Source organism: Leucopleurus acutus (genome assembly GCF_964270905.1).
Source record: "Leucopleurus acutus genome assembly, chromosome: X".
Taxonomy (NCBI): Eukaryota; Metazoa; Chordata; class Mammalia; order Artiodactyla; family Delphinidae; genus Leucopleurus; species Leucopleurus acutus.
Window position 1 is genome coordinate 131,364,351 of NC_139148.1, and position 25,670 is coordinate 131,390,020.

General features: G+C 38.3%; 1 protein-coding gene across 1 annotated transcript in view; it reads right to left on the minus strand.

Annotated features, from left to right (window-relative positions):
* F8 (coagulation factor VIII) overlaps positions 1-25,670 on the minus strand; it is a gene marked incomplete at its 3' end in the record, with an annotated part of 118,257 nt that overhangs the window by 61,292 nt on the left and 31,295 nt on the right. The window contains exons 10-13 of the mRNA XM_082865421.1: positions 17,290-17,383; positions 13,527-13,741; positions 11,819-11,969; positions 4,840-5,049 (exon numbers count right to left, since the gene is read on the minus strand). Of these exons, the coding sequence (XP_082721547.1) occupies positions 4,840-5,049; positions 11,819-11,969; positions 13,527-13,741; positions 17,290-17,383 (670 nt within the window). The remainder of the gene's footprint in view (positions 1-4,839; positions 5,050-11,818; positions 11,970-13,526; positions 13,742-17,289; positions 17,384-25,670) is intronic.

Consider the following 25,670-nt stretch of genomic DNA (forward strand, 5'->3'; position numbering starts at 1 on the left):
ATATTCTTTAGCTCCAGGATTTCTGGGTTCCTTCCTTCCTTCCTTCCTTCCTTTCTTCCTTTCTTTCCTTTCTTCCTCCCTTCCTGCCTCCCTCCCTCTTTCTCTCTTTCTTTCTTCTGCAGTTCAGCAGCTCCAGTTCCAGGGAGGGCACAACAGCATAGTCTCCATGCAGTTCTGTCAGTTGAGGTCAATGTCAGTGAAGACTGTGGAGGGTCCTTGATGGTCAAGGCTGTGAGTGTCTGTGATGGAAGTAGTGGCGAGGGTTGTTGGCCTCCTAGATGGCAAAGGATGCTGGGGTCCTCTTGATCATCTTTTCACCCACAGACTGAGGTCCTAGCTGAGGGGATTCTTCTTGGTGCTGTGTCTGGCATGTGAGCACACAGGCCTTGATGGCAGTGCTGGGTTCTGGGACAGAGATATACATGCATTGATGGTGGTGCCAGTGTTTGGGGTGCAGGTGCTCAGAGTGACAGTGTAGTTCATGGTTCCTGAGCTTGGAGTGTGAGCACATCTGCTGTAGTGGTGCCAGTTTCCAAGGCACAGGCATGCACAGATCGCCAATGAAGCTGGGGTCCACATTCTCTTAGGGCATGCCACATCAGCTCAGGTCCTGGTGGGTGGGGTGCAGTGGTGTCTTGGTGCTTGGAGGGGCAAGGTAGAGCAGCAACATGGGCCCCAGGGATGATGGGGTCCTCAGGCTCTGAGTTGCAAGCACACCAGCAACTCAAGCCCTGAAGATGGTGGGTGCTGGGGGAGGCCTAAGCCCTGAGGGGAGGATGCAGCTCCTCCTCTGGGGGGAATGAGGCGGCTTGGACTCTGAGCAGGTTCATCAGGTGGTGAAGGCTGCTGGTGTTCCTGGTGGTGACAAGAGGTGTTACAGTTCTCCTGTTGTCCTTTCCCCATGGGAAGAAATCCCTTAGAGGGGATCCCCTTTGGCACCAAGCTGCTTCAGACTGAGGGACAGAATGACACAAATCAAATTTTTGATACGCTCTTCTATTTGGCCATCCTCATCTTTGTGCTCCACAGTGTTTCTGATACTTCTTCATTCTGTTCTAGATTTGTCCAAGAGCTATTTTCATTGGTATGTACACAGTGCAAATATTATTCACAATTTCAGGAGAAATGAAGACTTTTTAGACAAGCAAAACCTGATAAAATTAATTAACTAGCAGATGTGCACTATAAGAAGTGTTAAGGAGATACACTATAAATGCAAGCGCATAGATAGGTTGAAAGTACCAGAATGGAAGAAGTATATACCACACAAACATTAACCAGAATAAAGGTGATTGAGGCACATAAATTTCAGAAAAAGCAGATATTATGGCAACAAGTACTACTTCAGAAAAAGAAGGACATTTCACAATGATAACGTGGTTAATTTAACAAGATTAAATTTGTAAGCACCTGATTCTATTTTGCCTCATTTATTTTGAAACAACAAACCCAACAATTACAGGTAGAGCTCTTAACAGAGTCTCTCAGTAACTGCAAGAAGCAGACAACACATCAGTAAACGTATAAGGATTTTAACAAAATGATAAAGCAACTTGACATACATGGGACAGTGCACCTAACAACTGCAAAGACACATTCATCTTAAGTTCCAACGAGCCATTAGCCAAAGTAAACCATATGCCGGGCATAAAGCAAGTCTCAGCACATTTCAAAGAACTGAAATCATGTAGAGTATGTTATATGACCACAGCGAAGTAAAAATACGAAATGAGCAACAGAAAACTAGAAAATATCCATATGTTTAGGAATTTAGTAAACCAGTTTTAATAATTATGAATAAAAGAAGTCACAATGGATATTAGAAAATATTTCCAATATTTTAATATAATTGATAATAAAAATGACTCATCAAAACTTCTGATATGTGGGATTTTTCCCTGCTCTTACCAGTTTTATTCAAAATTAAGGCACAGAAAAAAAGAATTAAAAGGCATAAGTGTTGGAAAGGAAAAGCTGAAACTGTCAATATTTGCAACAATTTGATTGTGTACAAGAAAATCTTATGGGACTCTATAAAATAACTGCCAGGTCTTACAGTGAATTTAGCAAGGCTGCAAGATACAAGGTCAATATACAACAATTAATTGTATGTCTTTTGTGTATATGTTCCAGCAAAACGTTATTTACAGAAATAGGTGACCAACCTGCTCACTAGTTTCTTTTTTTATTGAGATATAATTGATAGATACCCCACTGTATAAGTTTAACCTTTACAGTGTATTGATTTGATACATTTATATATTGCAATATGGATTACCATCATAGTGGTAGCTATGTGCCTTTATCACATCACATAATTATCATCTTTTTGTGGTGATATGCGGTTAAAGCAGGGTGTAAAGTGAGCTGCAAGAATGATGTACTGATAGGGAATTCCCTGGCGGCGCAGTGGTTAAGAATCCACCTGCCAATGCCGGGGACACGGGTTTGAGCCCTGGTCCGGGAAGACCCCACATGCCGCGGAGCAACTAAGCCCGTGCGCCACAACTACTGAAGCCCGCGCACCTGGAGCCCGTGCTCTGCAGCAAGAGAAGCCACCGCAATGAGAACCCCGCACACCGCAACGAAGAGTAGTCCCCATTCGCCGCAGCTAGAGAAAGCCCGCACGCAGCAACGAAAGACCCAATGCAGCCGAAAATAAATAAATTTTAAAAATAAATAAATAAAATTAAAAAAAAAAGAATGATGCACTGACACATATCACAACGTGGATGACTCTGGCTGAGTGAAAATTATGCCAAGTGAGATAAGCCAGACACAAAAGGACAAATAAAAGGGATCAGACTTTTCCCTCAAGACACATAAAGCAGAGTTTTAATTTGTCTTTAGAATTTAAGTGATCACCAAAGTAGTTTAAAAGCTTCTCAAAATATTGATATTTTAAATATCTTTCTCTGCCTACACACACACACACACACACACACACACACACTTTCTTTCTTCGGTTTCGACAATTACAACCATATTATGCATACTGTTTTCTAATATTTTTGCAGGTATTTAATTCATTCATTCATCGAAAAAAATGTTTATTAAGCGTCTACTATAGGCCAGGCACTGTAAACATTCGGGATTCAGCGATGAGCAAGATAACAAGGTCCCTGTCCTTAGAGACCTTACAACTTAGCTGGAAAACAGATAACAAAGACATAAACACGAATAAACAAGATACTTTCAGAGGTGTTACTGGAGTTTTGTCAGGTTCTTCACTCACTTCTTACAAAACTGCATTTCTTGAAGTAAGATAAATTTCTGGGTAGGAAGGTGAATCTATATTTTTATATGCTGAGATTGGTTTTTATTCCCAAGAAATTTCCCCATGAGAATTTATCTCCAGAAAAGCCATAAGTGTAAGAGAATAACTACAGTGTGTAGGTAGTTTTATGTGCTTCCCTCTGCAGATGATGGGGGTGGGAGGGACGAGGAGCCCTTGTTACTCAGCTGCAACAGTGTGTGTTAGATTTAGGCCGGGCCTCTGTTCCTCCTGTACACTGGGCTGGTGCTCTCAAAAGCAATGAGATATCATCTCACACCAGTCAGAATGGCCATCATCAAAAAATCTAGAAACAATAAATGCTGGAGAGGGTGTGGAGAAAAGGGAACACTCTTGCACTGCTGGTGGGAATGTGAATCGGTACAGCCACTATGGAGAACAGTATGGAGGTTCCTTAAAAAACTACAAATAGAACTACCATATGACCCAGCAATCCCACTACTGGGCATATACCCTGAGAAAACCATAATTCTAAAAGAGTCATGTACCAAAATGTTCACTGCAGCTCTCTTTACAATAGCCAGGAGATGGAAACAACCTAAGTGTCCATCATCAGATGAATGGATAAAGAAGATGTGGCACATATATACAATGGAATATTACTCAGCCATAAAAAGAAACGAAATTGAGCTATTTGTAATGAGGTGGATAGACCTAGAGTCTGTCATACAGAGTGAAGTAAGTCAGAAAGAGAGAGACAAATACCGTATGCTAACACATATATATGGAATTTAAGAAAGAAAATGTCATGAAGAACCTAGGGGTAAGACAGGAATAAAGACACAGACCTACTAGAGAACGGACTTGAGGATATGGGGAGGGGGAAGGGTGAGCTGTGACAAAGCGAGAGAGAGGCATGGACATATATACACTACCAAACGTAAGGTAGATAGCTAGTGGGAAGCAGCCGCATAGCACAGGGAGATCAGCTGGGTGCTTTGTGACCACCTAGAGGGGTGGGATAGGGAGGGTGGGAGGGAGGGAGACGCAAGAGGGAAGAGATATGGGAACATATGTATATGTATAACTGATTCACTTTGTTATAAAGCAGAAACTAACACACCATTGTAAAGCAATTATACCCCAATAAAGATGTTAAAAAAAAAAAAGCCTTGTGGTAGTTATGGAGGGAGAGAGAGGGCGAGAAGCTGACAGCCACATTCGTCCAGAAGGCTGCACAGTGGTTTGATGTTATGTGTGCAAAAGGAGATAATGATGTACTTCCCAGCAATACCAATGTTCACAAGGCACACGGAAACACGTTTAGTCCCTGTGTGTTAACTGCATGTATAAATGTATATTCACCACTACAGTTTAGTAAACACACTTAAACTTTTGGCTGATGGCAAGTAAAAGCACTTTTTAGAACAAAGACTTTTAACTTAAATACTTGATGTGGTGTTGTCTTTAAAATGCCTTGTAATTATCAAAATCACTTGAACCATTTAGTATCTACCCAAATGTAAGCTAGTGGGCAAAAGAACATGTGAATGGCTAGTGAAGCAAACACCACTGTTAGTAAAAGAATAATATAAATAACTAACCTGGGTTTTCCATTGACATGAAGACAGTTTCTCCTGAGAAGGGGAATAGGGTAAGTGTGTCTTCATAGACCATTTTGTGTTTGAAGGTATATCCAGAGAAAAAGACAGACAGGAAGTCAGTCTGTGCTCCAACACTTAGAATGTACCAGTATGCCACCTCATGCAAACAAACCGACAGTTGCAAGCTATCAAAAACATAGCCATTGATGCCTGTAAAGAGAATGGAGCATAAAAGATTTTAGCAGTACCTGCATGTATTACTTTGGACTGTCATGATCTGATTAGAAATGATTATATGTTATGCCCGTTACCTTATTCCCAAGAAGAGATAACATTATACCTTTCAAAAAAGTAAATTGTTAATACTTGATCAGCTAGGTTCCAATGTCAAAGTGCGGAGAGTCACAGACCATCACAGTACTGATGGATTTAGACGCTGTATGGTGGGCGCAGGCTGATGAGCAGCAGGACGTTTGCATGCTCTCAGAGTATCTCCCTATACACTGCTTATTAGCTGCAAGGAGAAAAATAATAACCACACGGAGGAAAAAACCAGAAAAAAACTCTTGATCTGGTGATCAAAATTAGTATCTGCTAGTGTTCCAAATGCAAGGAAACAGGTTTCAAAGAAGCAGGACAACTAGATCCATGACTAGACCCTGAAACAGAGAGAGGAAATGCTACAAAATACAGCACTGATGGATACAACTGGAATATTGGCTACCAATTAGGTAAGGTTATTGTATAAATGTGTTAGATAATGTATTCTATCACTGTTATATTTTCTGGATTTCATAACTGCACTTTGGTTATATAAGCAAATATCTTTATTCATAGGAAATACACAATGAAGTATTAAGAGATAAAGGGGCACAATATCTACAAGCTATTCTCAAGTTGAAAATAAGTAATAAAAAGTATATATAGAAGAAAGAGAGAATGATAAAGCAAAAATAGCAAAATCTTAAAAATGAGTGAATCTGGATAAAAGGTATATATATACCCATTAAGGGTATATATATATACCTATATATCTATATATATATATACCTATTCTTGCAGCATTTCTGAAAGTTTGAAATTATTTCTAAATAAAAAGTAAGTAAAAGTAACACAGATTTCAATTTATAAACAGAATTGTTTCTGAAAGCCTCTTCCATACATCTATCTGTCCATCCATTCAATAAACATTTGTTTACTCTGCAAGGTGGAGGCCCACAAATCCACTAAGCAATGCTCAGACACTAGCTTAGTGCAACTATTTGAGAATCAAAGTTTCTTGCCCTACAAAGTGTTAAAAGATATTTTAAAGTTATTGTAATTAAAAGCATGGTCTGAATGCAGGTATAGATGATTATGTCAATCAGAATACAGAGTCCAGAAACAGACACAGATATAAATGGAAATTTAATATATGACAAAGAGAGCACCCCAAAACAGTAGCAGAAAGAACGAACTATTTGGTAAACGCTGGTGGAAAATATGACTATTCATATGGGACCACAAAAGACCCTGAATAGCCAAAGCAATCCTGAGAAAGAATAACAAAGCTGGAGGCCTCACACTTCCTGATTTCAAACTACACTACCTTTGTAGTGATCAAAATAGTATGGCACTCGCATAAAAATAGACACATAAATCAATGGAAAAGAATCAAGAGCCCAGAAGGAAACTCTCACATATATGGCCAACTGATAAATGACAAGAGAGCCAAGAATACTCAATGGGGAAAGGACAGTCTCTTCAATAAATGGTTCTGGGAAAACTGAATAGCCACATGCTGAAGAATGAATTTGGACCTTTACATTACATGATACACAAAAATTAACTTGAAATGGATTAAAGACAAGCGTAAGACCTGAAATTGTAAAACTCCTAGAAAACATAGGGAAACTTGTCTTTGCAATGATTTTTTGGATGTGACACCTAAAGCACAAGCAACAAAAGTAAAAATTAATAAGTGGGACTACATCAAACTAAAAATCTTCTGCACAGCAAAAGAAACGATCAACAGAATGAAAAGGCAACCACCTATGGAATGGGAGAAAATATTTCCAAAGCATGTATCTGATAAGGGATTAATGTCCAAAATATATAAAGAACTCATACAACTTAATAACAAAACAAACAAACAAGCAAAAACAATTTGATTTTAAAAATGGGCAGGGGAACTGAATAGACATTTTCCCAAAGAAGACATACAAATGGTCAACTGGTACATGAAAAGATGCTCAACAGCACTAATCATCAGGGAAATGTGATCCTCAGTGAAATAAGTCAGAGAAAGAGAAATACTGTATGATTCCACTTATATGTGGAATCTAAAAAACATGAACTCATAGAAACAGAGAGTAGAATTGTGGTTACGAGGGGCTGGGGTGTGTGTGTGTGGGAAATGGACAGATGTTGGTCAAAGGATACAAACTTCCAGCTATGTAAGAGGAATAAGTTCTGGGGATCAGCATGGTGATTTTGTTAATAATACTGTATTATATACTTGAAACTTGCTAAGAGAGTAGATATGAAATGTTCTCACCACAAAAAAGAAATGGTAATTATGTGATCTGGTGGAGGTGTTAGCTAACACTATGTGTTATACACCTTAAACTTTTATACAATTTTATATGACAATTTTATATTAATAATGCTGGAAACAAAACAAAACAAACAACAACAGTCTGTGTATAAAGGGTAAAATTTCAAAGGTATTACCCCCGCAATGGGAAAAGACGTGTGCATAACTCCCAAAATAGTAAAGAAAAATCGGAATTTAAAAACACTTAATTGATCAAAAAATAAAGGAGAAAATACTAAAAATTTAGAAAAAAAGGAAACACAAATTACTGTAAATAAATCCCATGTAGATAGGATAAACTCCCCATTTAAGAGGGAGATGGTCTAGGACTTCCCTGGTGGTCCAGTGGTTAAGACTCTGTGCTTCCACTGCAGTGGGCACAGGTTCAATCCCTGTTCAGGGGAACTAAGATCCTGCATGCCAGGCGGTGCAGCCGAAAGAAAGAGGAGAGAGAGAGAGAGAGAGAGAGAGAGAGAGAGAGAGAGAGAGAGAGAGAGAGAGAGAGAGAGAGAGAGAGAGAGAGAGCGCGCGCGAGAGAGAGATGGTCTAATGGGATCTCGTCCTCAGCACAGATTCTCCCAGGGTCTCCGCACAGATTTGCTCTGGCCATTGGCTCCTCCTGATTGGCAGAGTCATCCTTGGGAGGTTTCTCCTCTATTCATATGGCTTTCCTTCCTGGGGCTGCTTGGCAGAGAGTCCCTGGCTCAAGGCTCAGAGGTTTGGAGCTGGCTCCAGGTTCTCTGATTATTTCCAAGTTTTAGCAATTATGGATAGAGCTGCTGTATACATTCATGAACAGGTTTTTGTGTGAACCTAAGTTTTTATTTCTCTAGGGTAAATACCCAGGAGTGGGATTGCTGGATCATATGGTAGTTCTATGATTAATTTTTGAGGAACCTCCATACTGTTTTCCATAATGGCTGTGCCAACTTACATAGCCACCAACAATATACAAGGGTTCCCATTCTGCACATCCTTGCAACACTTGTAATCTTCTGTGATTTTGATAACAGGCATTCTAACAGGTGTGAGGTGATATTTCATTGTGGTTTTGATTTGCATTTGCCAAACTGTCTTCCAGAGTGACTAAACCATTGTACACGCCCACCAGCAATGCATGAGAGCTCCTGTTGCTCTGCACTCTTGCCAGCATATTTAATATTGTCCGTTTTGTTTCATTTTAGCTGTTCAAACAGACATGTAGCAGTATCTCACTCTGGTTTAATATGCATTTCCTTAATGGCCAATGATGAGTATCTTTCCATATGCTTGTGTGCCTCCCATATATCTTCTTTTGCACAGTTTTAGGCATCTGTTTGTTTTCTTACTGCTGAGTCTGAGAGTTTACATATGGATATGTGATTTGCAAATATTTTCTACCAATCTGTGGCTTGTCTTTTCATTCTCTTTAACAATATCCTGTGTAGAGCAAAAGTTTTTCATTTGATGAAATCCAATTTATCAAGTTTTTCCTTCTATTAATTTTGATTTTGGTGTCATTTATCAGAACCCTTTGCCTAACTCCAGGTCATGAAAATTTCCTTCTATGTTTTCTTTGAAACTTTTTGTCGTTTTACATTATACATTTATATTTTTAAATATAAATTTATTTATTTATTTATTTATGGCTGTGTTGGGTCTTTGTTGCTGTGCACGGGCTTTCTCTAGTTGTGGCGAGCGGGGGCTACTCTTTGTTATGGTGCGTGGGCTTCTCATTGTGGTGGCTCCTCTTGTCGCGGAGCACGGGCTCTAGGTACGTGGGCTTCAGTAGTTGTGGCACACGGGCTCAGTAGCTGTGGCTCACGGGCTCTAGAGCACAGACTCAGTAGTTGTGGTGCACGGGCTTAGTTGCTCCACAGCATGTGGGATCTTCCCGGACCAGGGCTCGAACCCATGTCCCCTGCATTGGCAGGCGGATTCTTAACCACTGCACCACCAGGGAAGCCCCTACATTATACATTTAGATCTATGATCCATTTTAAGTTAATCTTTAAGTGTGAGATTTAGGTTGAGGTTCATCTTTTTGTATATGGGTGACTAATTGTTCCAACACTATCTGTTGAAAAGACTATTCTTTCTCCATTGAATTGCATTTCCATCTTCATCAAAAATCAATTAGTCATATATGTGTGGGTCTATTTCTGCACTATATATTCTATGTCATTCATCTTTGTCAATACAATGCTACCTTGGTTACTGTAGCTTTATAGTAAGTCTTAAAATCAGGTAATATGAGTCCTCCAATTCCATTTTTCTTTTTCAAAATTGTTTTGGCTATTCTAATGCCTTTGGCTTTCCATATAAATTTTACAATATACTTTTCCCTACCAACAAAAAAAATCCTCCTGGGATTTTAATAGGAATTGCATTAAACCTATAGATCAATTTGGGAATAGCTGACATCTTCACTCTATTGAGTCTTCCAATCCATGAATGTTGCATGTCTCTCCACTTATTTAGGTCTTTTAAAATTCCTTTCATCAGTGTTTTCTAATTTTCAGTGTACGGATCCTGCATGTTTTGTTAGATTTAGGCCTAAGTATTTCATTTTTTGAGCTATTATAAATGGTATTATTTTTGTAATTTAAGTTTCCAATAGTTGGCTATTGTTACATAGAGATATGACTGACTTTGGTATGTCAACTTTGTATTCTGCAATCAGACTAAACTCATTTATTAGTTCTAGGAGCTTTTTTGTGGTGATCTTGAGATTTTCTATGTAGATAATCATGTCATATTCAGCTTTATTTCTTTACTTCCAATCTGCATGCTTTTAAATCTTTCTAGTTTCCTTCCCCAATTTACCTGCTGCCAACTACTTTTCAGGGTTCTCAGATAGCTGCTCCATGCATTTCGTATGGAACAATCCTTAACTATCATTCAGTAGGATAGACAGGGTGATTCCATCTTAAACAGAACCAGAACTGCAAAACGCATATATTTTTAATTTTAACGGTTTCAATCAGATTGGTTTCAAAAAGACTGTGTTAGTTATCCACTAGCACTGTATGCTAATACTCTTTTACTCACAAGCCCACTAGTAATAATTATATTATAATTTTGCCAGTCTGACAGGTATTAATTGTTATCGCAATGGTATTCTATTTTGCATTTCTCTGTAGTGAGACTGACATTTTTTATCAAATTTTTGACCATTCTGACTTGTGTGTGTATATAAACACATACACATATATGCTCCCACCCAAATTCATATGTTGAAGGTTCTAACCCCTAGTACCTCAGAATGTGACTGCATTCAGAGATAGGGTCTTTAGACAGGTAGTTCTTTAAAATGAGGTCATTAGGGTGGGCCCTAACCCTATATGATTCGTGTCCTTATAAGAGGAAATTCGTACACAGACATGTGCACACACAAAGGAAAGACCACCTATAAGCCAAGGAGAGGGACCTCAGAAGAAACCAATCCTGTTGACACCTTGATCTCGGACTTCTGGCCTCTAGACTTATGAGGAAATAAATGTCTACTGTTGAAGCCACCCAGTCTCTGGGACTCTGTTATGGCAAGCCTAGCAGACTAATACAACATATATGTTTTTGTTTTATTTTTGTTTTTTTTTTTTTGCGGTGTGTGGGCCTCTCACTGTTGTGGCCTCTCCCGTTGCAGAGCACAGGCTCTGGACGCGCAGGCTCAGCGACCATGGCTCACGGGCCCAGCCGCTCCGCGGCATGTGGGATCTTCCCAGACCAGGGCACGAACCCGTGTCCGCTGCATGGGCAGGCGGACTCTCAACCACTGTGCCACCAGGGAAGCCCCGTATATGTGTTTATATATTATTATATAATCATAGAAAAATATGTTTTAACATGGGCTACTGGACACAAAATGATTAGTGGAAAGGTATAATATGGAAGGAGGAGAGAAGATAAGAGGGAAGGGGAAGCCAAATAAATATCAAAAAGATCATGTTGTACACTTTAAATATGTACAATTTTTATTTGTCAATTATACCTCAATAAAGCTGCAAAAAAAAGATGTTGGGATTTTTTTAAATGTACAATGTCGTGATTAATTTGACTGTTAAATTGTTATAGCTGGCAAGTTTTTTACATATGTAAAATTGCATTCCCTTTGTATTTCATGTGTAATTTACTGATTGAGCACATTTCATATTAAGGATGGCTTATGTATGTTTGGGTAAATGAAAACTGTGTGTCTGATTTATCCTTTAAAAATAAACTTCACTGAATATTTGATGCCTTCTAAAAGAAAATATATGCATTATATGATATTTATGCATTTATATACAATTGCATATGTTCATATGTAATAATGTTTAAGGAAATATGACTCTTATATGGCATATAAATTAACTGCACATCAATTTGGTGTCTTCAGTTTCCCTTTATCCATTACCCACTGGACTCAAGTGCTGCTTTACTTACTGTGCATGATGTTGGAGACTTGGAACTCTGGATCCTGGGGCTGCACTCCATCTGCATTGGGGAGGAAGCGCTGAATATTCTCTGTGAGGTACCAGCTTTGATTCTCATCAAATACAGAAAACAGGATGACATTTCTCTTGTCTGACATCATCTATTAATTACATGGAATGAAAGGAAGAAAGAAATGCTACTAGTATTGTCAGGTAGAAATTAGCAGTCTATGATGGAAGTGATGGCATGCATATGATGTATCTACAATCCTCTGGTTCAATGCCATTTCTCCCTAGGGTCACTATTATGGCATGTCCCAGGGCCTGGGAGCGGTGAGTATATGTATAGAGCAAATGTGTCCTCAGGGCAAGAGGGTAACTGGACCCATTAAACTTAGTTTCTTCTGGACCCAAGGCTATATGCTGGCTGATTGTTTTGGGAGAGTCTGTAGCCTCATTCTCTCCATGTTTAGATTAGAGAATTTTCACTCTTTAAAGACCCAAGTGATTATTCAATGTCTTTCTTAAACAATTTAGTCAAATCAAGTAAGGTGAATGCCTTCCCTAAACTTTCATCTAGCAAATGCCCTTCCACAAGACTACCAATCTGTGAAAAACTAAAAATACAAAATAAGTAAAATAACAAAGCTAAGATGAACCATAAAATGTTTACTAACACTAACACTTTTATGTTTACAAAGTTGAAAGTTTTTTGGGGGGGAGGAGCTGTTTGTATATGAACCGAAGTTATGAGTTAGTCACTTGCTAATTGAATCCGCTAAGAATTAATGTATAAACTTCACTAATATGTATAAATTTCATCTTGTGTAAACTATTACTACAGAAATTAAAATGCTGAGGGGAGGAGATTGGAGAATATAGGTACATTTCAGTCCTCTTCCAAAAACTGATGGAAAACTATAATTAGGAAAAATTAGGAAAGATACTTGGCCAAACTGATGCCTCTCTGGGTTTGTGTGCCACGTGTTTTACCTGCATTAAAGTTCATAAAATGTTTTCAGACTAGTAGGAATCCTATATATCATAAACAACCAAATGGACATGTAGTCAAGCCTCAGCAATATGGCAATGAGTTATTTTGCAGCCAAGCAATGAGTTTTTGTGAAGAATCAAGCTTTTTAAATTCAGAGTATTTAACTTAATTTTTTCTAAAATGGCAGAAGTGGTCCAAATTCTAACCATATTCTGAAATATTTTACATATTGCCTTGAATTTTGCTCAACAAATATTTACTGAACTCCTACTAAAATACCGCACACTATGCTAGATGCTGCACATGTGTTCATTTTGAGGTGTCTTTGAATCTCCCACAGTGAGACGTCCAGGGGTGACGCCTAAGCTATCGTATACATTTGTGGGTCATCTGAAAATAGGTGGTAACTGATCATGTAAAAATGGGCAAGATCACTTACAGAGAGAGGAATTTTAGACTGAGAATGAGTATTATAGAAATAATCTAGGGCCCGGGCTCTCCTATCCATCCAGCAGGCAAGTTTATTACACCAAAGTCAAATTCAATAAAAGCAGTGAGAAACCCAGCTCATTTCTTTTTTTGCTCAATAGTGCAGACTACTATATTTTCTGCAGGCTATAGGTGATGTACACTGAGAGAATATAGGAAATACTATCTGCAAGTTCATGTGCATCATCATTCCATTTTAGCTTCAGACCCAGCACTTGGGAAGAGATGAACTCACCTGGTTTCCTCTTTGATCTACAGATTCTTTGTAGCAGATGAGGAGAGGGCCAATGAGTCCTGAAGCTAGATCTCTCTCTAGATTAACGAAGCTTGAGTAATACCGGGTCAGGCACCGAGGATCTGATTTAGTTGGCCCATCTTCTACAGTCACTGTCCATTTATATTTGAATATCTCTCCTGGCAGAATGGGCATATCTTTCAAATGTTTCACACCTACCCACACCCAAACCCCAAAATAGCTTGATTAGAAGTATAACAAGGCACATATTGGTAATCGTGTCGTTATTACAATGGCTCTACAAATTTATATGTACATATAAAGTTTCTCAATAAGTGAAAACTAAATTTGCACCTCTTATAAGTTTAAGATTCACACAACTTTTTACAACAAAAATAGGTTCAGGAGGGCTTCCCTGGTGGCGCAGTGGTTGAGAGTCCGCCTGCCGATGCAGGGGACACAGGTTCGTGCCCCGGTCCAGGAAGATCCCACATGCTGCAGAGCGGCTGGGCCCGTGAGCCATGACCGCTGAGCCTGCACGTCTGGAGCCTGTGCTCCGCAACCGGAGAGGCCACAACAGTGAGAGGCCCGCGTACCACAAAAAAAAAAAAAAAAAAAAAAAAAAAGGTTCAGGAGATTTCTGCTAGCATGTTAATTTGAGTTGAAATGAGCAGGTCTACCCACTAATAGAAACAATAGATAATAATATTTTTAAACATTTTAAATACATAACTGAAAACGTATAAAGAAGAAAAAAAAACCCAAGTGCCAAAAAGAAAGACACAACAAAGCCAGAGTGGCCTGAATAGATGCTGAAAGACTGCACACTGAAGTTTTAACTCACATGTGGTATCAAGACTTGTGGTACATCTGGCCTCTGCGAGGAATGGAAGCAAGAATTAAAATCTGCCCTTGGGCTAAACGGTCCTCAGGACAAGAACTGTCTGATTTTAGTAATTAAAACTCACTTTTGCATATGTTTAATACCTAAAGATCCAGTCTATATCCATTCCCTAACCATAGGTCACGGTTAACGTAATAGGGAGTGAGGGTAGATGGGTATTAGAGGAAAGGGCAGATAGAGTTTTGCTTAGTAGGTCCTGCTGTGTGAGCGCTCTCTCTCTGACTACACTGTTTGGTCACCAATGCTTTCTGTGTGGCAGGTGCTGAGATGCTGGTCTTTTCTTAGGGTACATGTATGGTTTCCTTGGAGTAACCTTCGGGACCTCAGCACTGTATACATGAGAGATGCTTACTTCAGTTATCCTTCCGCAGCCCTCCTCCCTCCCCAGCTCTTCTTATGTCTAGTGATGTACGCAAGAGCCTGTTGTTATTTCTGGCATCCCTCACCCTGTCAGGCTGCCTTCTTAGGCAGGGTATCTTCAAAAGAGAGCAAGCCAGCTACTTGCAACAGTATGTACTTTTTACGGAGAAAACTCATGCATCCTAGCCAGGTCAAACAGCAGAAGGGCAGACTGCTCCACTCTTACCCTCTCTTCTTATCTGCTAGTTATAAGCAGTAAAGCCTTCAGAGTTTTCCACATAAAAAGCAAGTTACCAGGAACTGTATTTGCGTATGCCTCCAAATTTCAGGGTACACATTCAATATCTTCCCAGAATTCTGTTACATTGCCCTTCTCCCATAAAGGAACTGCAAGTCAATTTAGCATTAGAATTTTCATCAGCAACAATGAGTATCAGAAAACAGTGGATTGAAAATTATTTATAACCAGCCTATCTATACATCATATAATACTGAAGGACTCATAAAGTTTTCCCCCTACATACTAAATGTATTCAGAAGTATATTGAAGGTATACTTCCAGAAAAACAAAAGAAATCAAAAACCAGAAATGTACAAGATAGGAGCAGTAATGGCACTAGCCTACAAGTCCAAATAAAAAAAAATCCAAAGATGGCAGCTTTGTAGCAGGCCTAGAAAGCATATAATCCAAATTAGAATAGTAAGCTGGTGAACTACGAGAACATCTTTAGAAGAGAAAAGGATCAGATACCAATAAACAGCATGATTAAGAAGCTGGAAGACCTAAGGGATATGGTGAAAAGGCATACATTTCTTCTCCTGATAAAAGAAAAGAAAGTCGGGGTTTCCCTGGTGGCACACTGGTTAGGAGTCCACCTGCAAATGTGGGAGACACAGGTTCGAGCCCTGGTCCGGGAAGATCCCACTTGCCGCGGAGCAGCTAAGCCTGTGCACCGCAGCTGCTGGGCCTGCGCTCTAGAGCCCACGAGCCACAACTACTGAGCCCACGAGCCACAACTACTGAAGCCTGTGCACATAGAGCCCATGCTCCGCAACAAGAGAAGACACCGCAATGAGAAGTAGCCCCCGCTCACCACAACTAGAGGGGGCCCGCGTGCAGCAACAAAGACCCAACGCAGCCAAAAATAAAATAAATGTATTTTTAAAAAAACACTGCAACAAAATATTAAAAAAAAGAAAAAAAGTCTTTTTTCAGGAATACAAACACAAAAATTCCAAGATCAGCATGGTCCTAATATAAAGCAAACTAAAATTTACTATGATTTTGAACTACTGGTAGAGAATAAAGAAGGATAATCCATTTGACCTTAACAGTAAAATCATTGGAACTGTAGACAAAAGAATAATCATAGCATATCACCTAGTCCTGCAGTAAACTCATATACTTATAATAAGAAACATACTAAAATAATATAAATGCTGTCTTTTGACTTTTAAAGTTTAGAATAAATATATAGAAAAAGCAAGGAGTTATTTGAAATTACAGTGCAAAATGTAAATGTTATCAACTTTAGTTTTGTAAAAGTAAAGGTATAGCTGGCAGCAGTGGGGGAATGGAAGAATAGAGGAGAAGAAATGGGAAACTGTTGTTAGTACCTTAACGTATACAAAACGTAGGTATTTAGCATGTTTTTTTAAATTCTAATGATAGCCAGTTGAGGAACTAAAAGCACTGATGAAAGTCTAAAACAACTGGAATGGAAGAAGCACAATGCTAAATCCTCATTTAACACAAAATAAACCTATAATGTCTAAAGCTGAAAAACAAAGGAGTAGCATATAAATGATTTTTTAGAGCTATAGAGATAACTACCAGAAATCTAAAACAGAAATGCTTAAAAATGGATGCCTCTAGGGAGTGGAACTTACAGCCTTTCAATATTTTAAGCATGTATTATTTTGATAAAATAAATGTTCATCCCCAAGTAAAATTAAAGCAACAATGAAATACCACTTTCACCCACCAGATTAGCAGGATTTTAAAAGACTATTATCTTCTAGCTATCAAGGATGTGGGAAATTATATTTTCATACATGACTAGTAGAAGTGCAACTTATTACTTCATTTGGGGACAAAGGCCTGGCTATTAAAAGCAAAAATACAAATATTGTGACTCACAGGAAGATCAGTGAACCCCAAGTAGGATAGATATGAAGAAAATCACAGCCAGAGAAAAATGACATACAGGGGAAGAATGACGGAATAGAATTTAGCTATTATAAAGGCAAGAAGATAGTAAAACAATATTTTGAATGTGCTAAAAGGAAAAAGAAACCCTCTCAACCCAGAATTCTATGTCCAGCAAAATTATCCTTCAAAAGCGAAGGCAAAATAAAGACATATTTTCAAATAAAATAAAACTTAAGAGAATAAGGATGGTGGGGTGATAAATGTGCGTGGTTTTAGTTGTTATTGCAGCTGTGCCCTCATCTGTATCTACAGGTAAGGAAGACCTATAAAATTGAGGTAACACTTACCTTTTGGAAATCTCCCTGGGTGCAAAGGACTGACATCAGTGATTCCATGAGGGTAGATGTTATATGGTCGGCTTGCTTTATTCTTAAATATAATCTGAAAGTATAAATGAGATATAAGATTAGGTACAAGACAATTAGGATCAACAAGAAAAGTGTGGCCTACCTCCAGAAAACAAAAGCTGCCTTGTATCTATAGTATGGGGCTTTGAGCCTAGATAAAGCTCAAGATGTTTGTTCTTTTCATAAAATTGCTCAGACAGCTACTTAGGTTTCTCACTAAAGGTTCCTTTCCATTTATTTAAAATTATTTTAATCACTTCAGGAAGAATTCCTTGCACCTTCTGACATTAGTAATTGAAATTTGGATGTCTGCTGAGCGTACTGCTTCCCCTCAGCCTTTCCCACCATTTGGGCCCTGAATTCCCCAACAGTGGAAGGGAAAACTGGTTCAAGTGATAAAATCTTCACTGGATGCGCAGGCATGACCAGAAGGACTGCTGATTACAGCATTAAGCAAGGGTGGCGGTTGGAATTGTCTGATTGCACGAGCTTTAAAAGAGAGGTAGGATAGAAGAGTGATAACATGGAAGCAGCATTAAGAACTCTGAACATATCAACTGGGCTCTATGTCTGAGGTTCTATGATATGAAGATAAAAAACCAACTTCTGGGCTTCCCTGGTGGTGCAGTGGACATTTATGTTATACTTTATTTATTTTATTGCTCATATTCTTCCACCTTGGCTGTTAGAAGCTCCTATATTTCTTTAACATTGTCCCATCCTTTTATTTTTTGAGCACTTTCTTACTTTCTGGAACCACAAGATTCTCCAGGCTCATCTTATGTTCTCCCTGGCCCAGCCCTAGAACCATCCATTCTCCAAATGGCCTTGGTTCCTTTCATCAGAGAATGGTATTAGAAACCAAGATCTGGGTGTGCTCATTGCTACTGGGATGTCATTGCTTCTAGATCCTCTCAGTGGACAGCTCTAGGAAATATACTAAACATACATACACATATGTAATTATTTCTGTATGCATCCAGCTGTATCTATATTTGGCGAACATGAACTCATAGTAATGTCTCCAACTGTAATCCAGTATCACATGATTTATTCTAGCCTTTCCTTTTTGTTTATGTATAATTACCCTCTTCAACAATGACAAATATAGCTCCCACTGTCATTCATTTACTTAATCTTCAAATAATAACAGTTTTGTTTATTCATTTCCAATCTTAAAACTTTTTTCTCCTAAGACTACTGGCTAGGATTTCTAGTAAAATATTAAATAGAGGTTGTGATACTTGTTACTGTTTCTCGTCCTGATCTGATCTTAAACAGAAGGATTTCTCAGTTTCACCACCAAGTATGATTGGTGCCTATAGATTTTCTTCAGATATTTATCAGGATAAGGATGTCCCTTGTGATCTCAATTTCCTATGACTTTTTATTATGGATGGATGTTGAATTTTGATAAGTATTTGTATGAAACTATTGAGATTTTCAAATTATATTTTACCCTTTTATGTGTTAATATGGTGGATTACCATATTTGATTTTCTAATGTTAAATTTATCCTCCGATAAATCAACCAGGTCATAATGTATTATCTTTTTAATATATTGCTCCATTGGGTTTATTAATTTTTGTTTAGGATTTTTTGAATCCATGTTTATAATGCAATTGGTCTGTAATTTTAATTTTCCTTTCTCATACTGTCCTGCTCAGGTTTACAACTAAGGTTATGCTAGCCTAATAAAGAACTGGTGGGTCTTTACTTTTTTCTTATACTCTACATTTAAAATTTTAATATAAAATTATATATTCCTTGAATATTGGTATAAATTGCCAATAAAATGGTAATTCTTGCTAGGTTGATAGCGATTTTCTTTTAACACATTAAAGACATAATTTCATTGTCTTCTGGCTTCCTTTGCTGCTTTTGAGAAGTAAGCTGTCAATTTATGTGGCAGTTTTCAAACATGGTTCCCAAATTCTTCGACACTCCTCCCAACAAGAGGTAGGCCAAAGTTTCCCTCTCCTTGATTCTGGGTGGGCTTTGACTGCTTTTACTCAGATTATGCCATGAGATGCTGTGTGACTGCTGATGCTGGGTCGTTAAAGGTGAGGCACTTTCTGACTGGTTTAGTGGAACACTCACAGTTGGAGTCCTGAGCTGCTAATACGCTTTCTGCTTTATAAGTTGGCCTTTTTAAGATATTTCACGTAGATTAAATCATGTAATACGTCTTTTTTGCTTGGCTTCTTTAACTTATCATAATGTTTTGAGTTTTATCCATGTTGTATCATGTATGAGTAGTTCATTTCTTTTAATTGCTGACTAGTGTTCCAATTATATGGGTACGCTACATTTTGTTTATTCATTCACCAATTGGTGAACATTTGAAAGGCTTCCAATTTGGGGCTATTATGAATAGTGCTGCTATGAACGTTCATATACAAGTCTTTGTGTGGACCTATGTTTTCCTTTCTCTTGAGTATATGCCTAGAAGAAATTGCTGGATCACATGGTAATTCCATTTTTAACATTCTGAGGAATGGATAAACTGTTTTCCAAAGTGGCTGCAAATTTTTACATTCCCATCAGTAGTTTATGAAGCTTCAATTTCTCTGCATCCTCAGCAATGCTTGTTATTATCTGTCTTGTTGGTTATAGCTATTTTAGTGGGTGTGAAATGGTATCTCATTGCGATTTTGATTTGCATTTCCCCAATAGCTAATAATGTTCAGCATCTTTGCATGTGCGTATTGGTCACTCCTTTATATATCATCCCTGGAGAAGCATCTATACAAATCCTTTGCTTATTTTTCAGTTGGATTATTTGCCTTTTTAATTTATTTTTAAAACATTTATTTGTTTGTTTTGGCTGTGCCAGGTCTTAGTTGCGGCACGTGGGATATTCATTGCAGCATGCGGGATCTTTAGTTGTGGCATGCGGACTACTTAGTTGTGGCATGCATGCGGGATCTACTTCCCCGACCAGAGTTCGAACCCAGGCCCCCTGTATTGGGAGCACAGAGCCTTACCCACTGGACCACCAGGGAAGTCCCTATTTGCCTTTTTATTATTGAGTTTTTTTTATTATTGAGTAAGAGTCCTTTATAAATTCTGGATACTATTCCCTCATCAGATATATGATTTGCAATTATTTTCTCCCATTCCATGGGTTGTCTTTTCACTTTCTGGTTGGTATCCTTTGAGGCACAAAAGTTTTTAATTGTGATAAAGTCCAATCTATTTTATCTTTTGTTGCTTGCTGCTTTTGATGTCATATCTAAGAAACCATTGTATAATCCAAGGTCACAAAGATTTACTCCTGTATATTCTTCTAAGGGTTTTAGTTTTAGCTCTAACATTTATATCCTTGATCCACCTTCAATTTGTGTATGGTATAAGGAAGGGGTCAAACTTCTTTCTTTTTCATGTGGGTATCCAGTTGTCCGAGTACTATTTGTTAAAAATACTATTCTTTCCCCATTGATTGGTCTTAGGACATTTGTGAAAAGTCAAGTGTTCACCTCCTACACTGCTGGTGGGAATATAAATTGTTGCAGTCACTGTGGAAAACAGTATGGAGGTTCCTTTGAAAAAACTAAAAATAGAGCTACCATATGATCCACCAATCCCGCTCCTAGGCATATATCCGGAGAAGATGAAAACTCTAATTCTAAAAGATACATGTACCCCTATGTTCATAGCAGCACTATTTACAATAGCCAAGACATGGAAGCAACCTAAATGTCCATCTACAGATGAATGGATAAAGAAGACATTGCATATATATACAATGGAATACTACTCAGCCATAAAAAAGAACAAAATAATGCCATTTGCAGCAACATGGATGGACCCAGAAATTATCATACTAAGTAAAGTCAGTCAAAGAGAGACTAATTTCATATGATATCACTTACATGTGGAATCTAAAAAAAGGATACAAATGAGCTTATTTACAAAACAGAAACAGACACACAGACATAGAAAACGAACCTACAGTTACCAAAGGGAAAACGAGGGGGTGTCAAATTAGGAGTATGGGATTAACAGATACAAACTACTATACATAAAATAGATAAGCAACAAGGATATACTGTATAGCACAGGGAATTATACCCGATATTTATAATAACCTATAATGGAGTATAATCTGCAAAAATACAGAATCACCATGCTGTACACTTGAAACTAACACAATACTGTAAATCAAGTATACTTCAATTAAAAAAATAAGTCAAGTGTTCATAGATATGTAGGTTTATTTCTGGACTCTCAATTGTCTTCCATTGATCTATATATCTATCCTTATGCCAGTACCACACTGTCATGATTACTATAGTTTGTGGTAATTTTTGAAATTGATGTGTGAGTCCTCAAACTTTGTTGTTTGTTTTCCCCCAAGATTCATTTGTTTATGAAGGGTCCTATGCAATTCCATCTGTATTTTAGGATCAGCTTGTCAATTTCTGCAAAAAAGGCAGTTGGGATTTTGATAGGGATTTAATTTGTATCCATAGACAAATTTGGAAGAGTCTTAACAGTAAGTGACTCTTCCAATCCATAAATATATGTTTTTCCATTTATTTAGATATTTAAAAAATTATCTCAGTAACAATTAGTTGTTTTCACTGTACAAGTGTTGCACCTTTTTTGTTACATTTTTCCCAAGTTATTTCATTCTTTTTTTATGTTATCATGAATGAAACTGTTTTCTTAATTTCATTTGCAGATTTTTCATTGAAGTGTATAGAAATACAACTTATTTTTTAGTATTGATCGTGAATCTTGCAAACTTGCTGTACTTGTTTATTAGTTCTAATAGCTTTTTAGTAGATGCCTTAGGATTTTCTGCATAAAAGATCATATCATCAGCAAATAAAGACAGTATTATTTCTTTCTTTCCAATCCAAATGCATCTAATTCCTTTTTTTTTTGCCTTATTGCATTGGCTTCCAGTTCAGTATTAAATAAAAGTAACAAGAGTGGACATCCTTTTTTTTTTTTACTGTATGATCTCACTTATATGTTGAATCTAAAATACAAAACAAACAAAACAGACACAACAGATACAGAAAACAAGCCAATGGTTGTCAGAGGGGAGGGTGGTGGAAGGGCAAAATAGGTGAAGGGGGTTAAGAGGTACAAACCTCCACTTAAATAAGAAATATGCCATGGAGATGTCATATACAGCCTAAGTAATAATATTGCAATAAATCTGTATGGAGACAGATGGTTACTAGACTTACTGTGGTGAACATTTCATAATGTATGCAAATATCAAATAACTATGTAGCACAGCTAAAACTAACATAATATTGTATATCAACTATATTGCAATACAAAAATAAAATAGAAGCCTTTTCTTCTAACTCCAGTATCAGTCTAGAGTCTTGCAGCAGTGGAGGAAGGTTGCTCTTGCTGGAGTTTGCTACTTACCAATTTTCTGGTAATTTGATGTTTGTGGTACCCTCCATTTCCTAGTATCGTATGAATCATGTGTAACTTTATTTGTACTCCTTGTACACCTCATGGTTTTTTTTTAAGATGTGTGGACAGATTTTGGTTCAGGTAGATGATATTCTATGGACCTTGGCATAACTTATCTGTTATTTCTTATTTTTTTAAGTTATTAATTAATTTATTTTGGGCTGCGTTGGGTCTTCATTGCTGTGCCTGGGCTTTCTCTAGTTGCGGCGAGTGGGGGCTACTCTTCGTTGCAGTGCATGGGCTTCTCATTGTGGTGGCTTCTCTTGTTGCAGAGCACGGGCTCTAGGCACACGGGCTTCAGTAGTTGCCGCGTGTAGGCTCAGTAGTTGTGGCGCACGGGCTTAGTTGCTCCGTGGCATGTGGGATCTTCCTGGACCAGGGCTCGAACCCGTGTCCCCTGCATTGGCAGGCGGATTCTTAACCACTGCACCACCAGGGAAGTCCACACTCCTATATTTTCTTATCAAAGGTTCCTCATCTGTTCAATTGTGTTCAAAACCAGCTGAGTATGTAGGGCCTTTCACAACATCTTTAACCACATCCATTGAGCTTATCACTTACCACGCCCTTCTACAGCAGCATTATTTTCTTGCCAAACCAGACTACATATCGCATTCACTCTTCTTGAAATATGTCCTCTCCACAAGTCCTGTTCTCTTTTTTCCTTACTAAATTGTAAACTTCTTATGAAAAAAGACATTGTCCAGTTTGTTTTTGCATCCTCCATACTTGGCATTGATTGAGTTGATTTTCAAACACTCTTCAATTTTATTCTGAATTTGACCCTTGTAGGTGGGAATGCCCACCTAGTATAAGCCATACCTTTATATTTAGGTTTTCACGCAGAAGGAAAACGCTTTTCTTTCATCTGCTTTCCCTCCAAAATATGCCTAGTGTTTCTAAATCTCTTTTAAAATTTTAAACAGAAACCTCAAAAAACTTCTAATGACTAGGAACCCAAATCATCCTTTCTAACCCGTTTGTAGGACAGTCTGCACTTGGGGTCAATAGTGAAGTTAGGAGGCACCCTCTGCAGGCCTGGCCTGGCCTTGACCCTTTGCTGCGATGCCAACAGTAGGCCGACCCAGTTCAGAGCTGGGGCAATGCTTCCGTGGACATGTTCGCATCCATCGTCCTTCCCTTGTCTTCCCTTCGTGTCGTCCATAAGCCTTGACCCTGAACACAAATAGCAGGATGTGGAAATTACCTCCCAAGTCACCGTCTATCCTTGTATGGAACGCTGGGGTGTCAAACTTGGCTGCCAGCCTTCCTAAAGACAATTTTAGCAGCTCCCGACGATTTTAGGCAGGAGCTGCCGATGGCACAAAGTTCTCAGGCAACTTCTAGAACCTCTCGCCAGCTTCCCCTGCTGCCAGGTTACCATTTCGGTCAGGCAGAGACCCTCCGGTTCCCCTTCGACCGCTGGACCGGGCGTCCCAGTTAGTTCTGGGTGACTTAAGGTCATGTCAAGAAAACAACTGAAAGGGCAGATTCGAGGACGTGGAGACCGCCCCGTGCCCACCCGGCACTTTGCCGAGTCTCCGCAGGTGCAGCGGGGTGGACGGGGGGCCACGGCGTCTGGGCAGCAATGGCGTGATGGGGCGAGTGGGGCCTCGGCGCCCCCGGAGCTGCTGCCCCTGCGCCCGCCCCGCCAAGAGTGGACATCTTAACTTGTTCCTAATCTCAGGGGGAAAACATTTAGTCTTTCAGCGTATTATAAGTTTTTCTTAGATGTTCTTCATCAAGTTAAGGACCTTGCATTGTGTTGCTAGTTCACTGAGTTTTTTCTATCACGAATGGGTAATGGATTTTGTCAAGCCCTTTTTCTTCACATATTACATGATCATGTGCTTTTGTCCTTTATTCAAGTAATATGTTGTATTGCATTAATTTTCATATGTTGAACCATCCCTACATTCCTGAGATAAATCTCACTTGATTATAGTATATGATCTTTTTAAAATGTTGCTAGATCTGGCTTAATAATGTGGAGGATTTTTGCATCTATATTCACAAGGAATTTTGAACTATAGTTTTCTTTAAAATTTTTGAGACTTGGTTTGTGGCCTAATGTATAATCTATCCTGGAGAATGTTTCTTGTGCATTTGAGAAGAATATATATTCTATTGGAGTTGGGTGGCCTGGTCTGTAGATGTCTGTTAGGCCTAGTTGGTTTATAGACAAAATGAAATTAGCCATTTGTTGATAACTGTTGAAGCTGAGTGATGGGTTCAAAGAAGTTTATTTTACATTCTTTCTACTTCTGGGTATGTCTGATAATTTCCGTATAAAAAGTAAAAAATAGTCCTCAAGTTCTCACATTAACAGAAAAGCCTTATAGGATTCAGCATATATAAGAGCATAACTTACAAACATGAAAGAATGAGGTAGACCTCCATATACTGATATGAAATGATATCCAAGGTATATTGTTAAAATCTACATAGTGCTTCTATTTTTGTGTGAAATATGTGCACATACACTTGTATATGTATATACTGTTTCTGAAAGGGGATATAAAAAACTGAGAGCAACGATAGCTGGTCAGACTATGGGACTGGAAGTCTGGGAGGAAGGAAAGCTTGCTTTTTCTTGCATAATCTTTTTTGCCTTTTGAGTTATTTGTACTGGCTAATTCAAAAATAGGTAAATAAAATTCATGAAGAAAAACTGAACGTTAATAGTTAATTAAAATTTTAAAGAAGTAAAATGAAGGTAGACATGCCCTACAAATATCAAAACACATCACAAGGTTGCAGTCATTAAAACAGTGTGGTAACAGATCAGTTAAACAGAACAGATTTTATCATTTTAGTATATAATAAAAAAGGCATTTTAAAATTAGTGAAGAAAGGATTGATTGGACCAATTGGC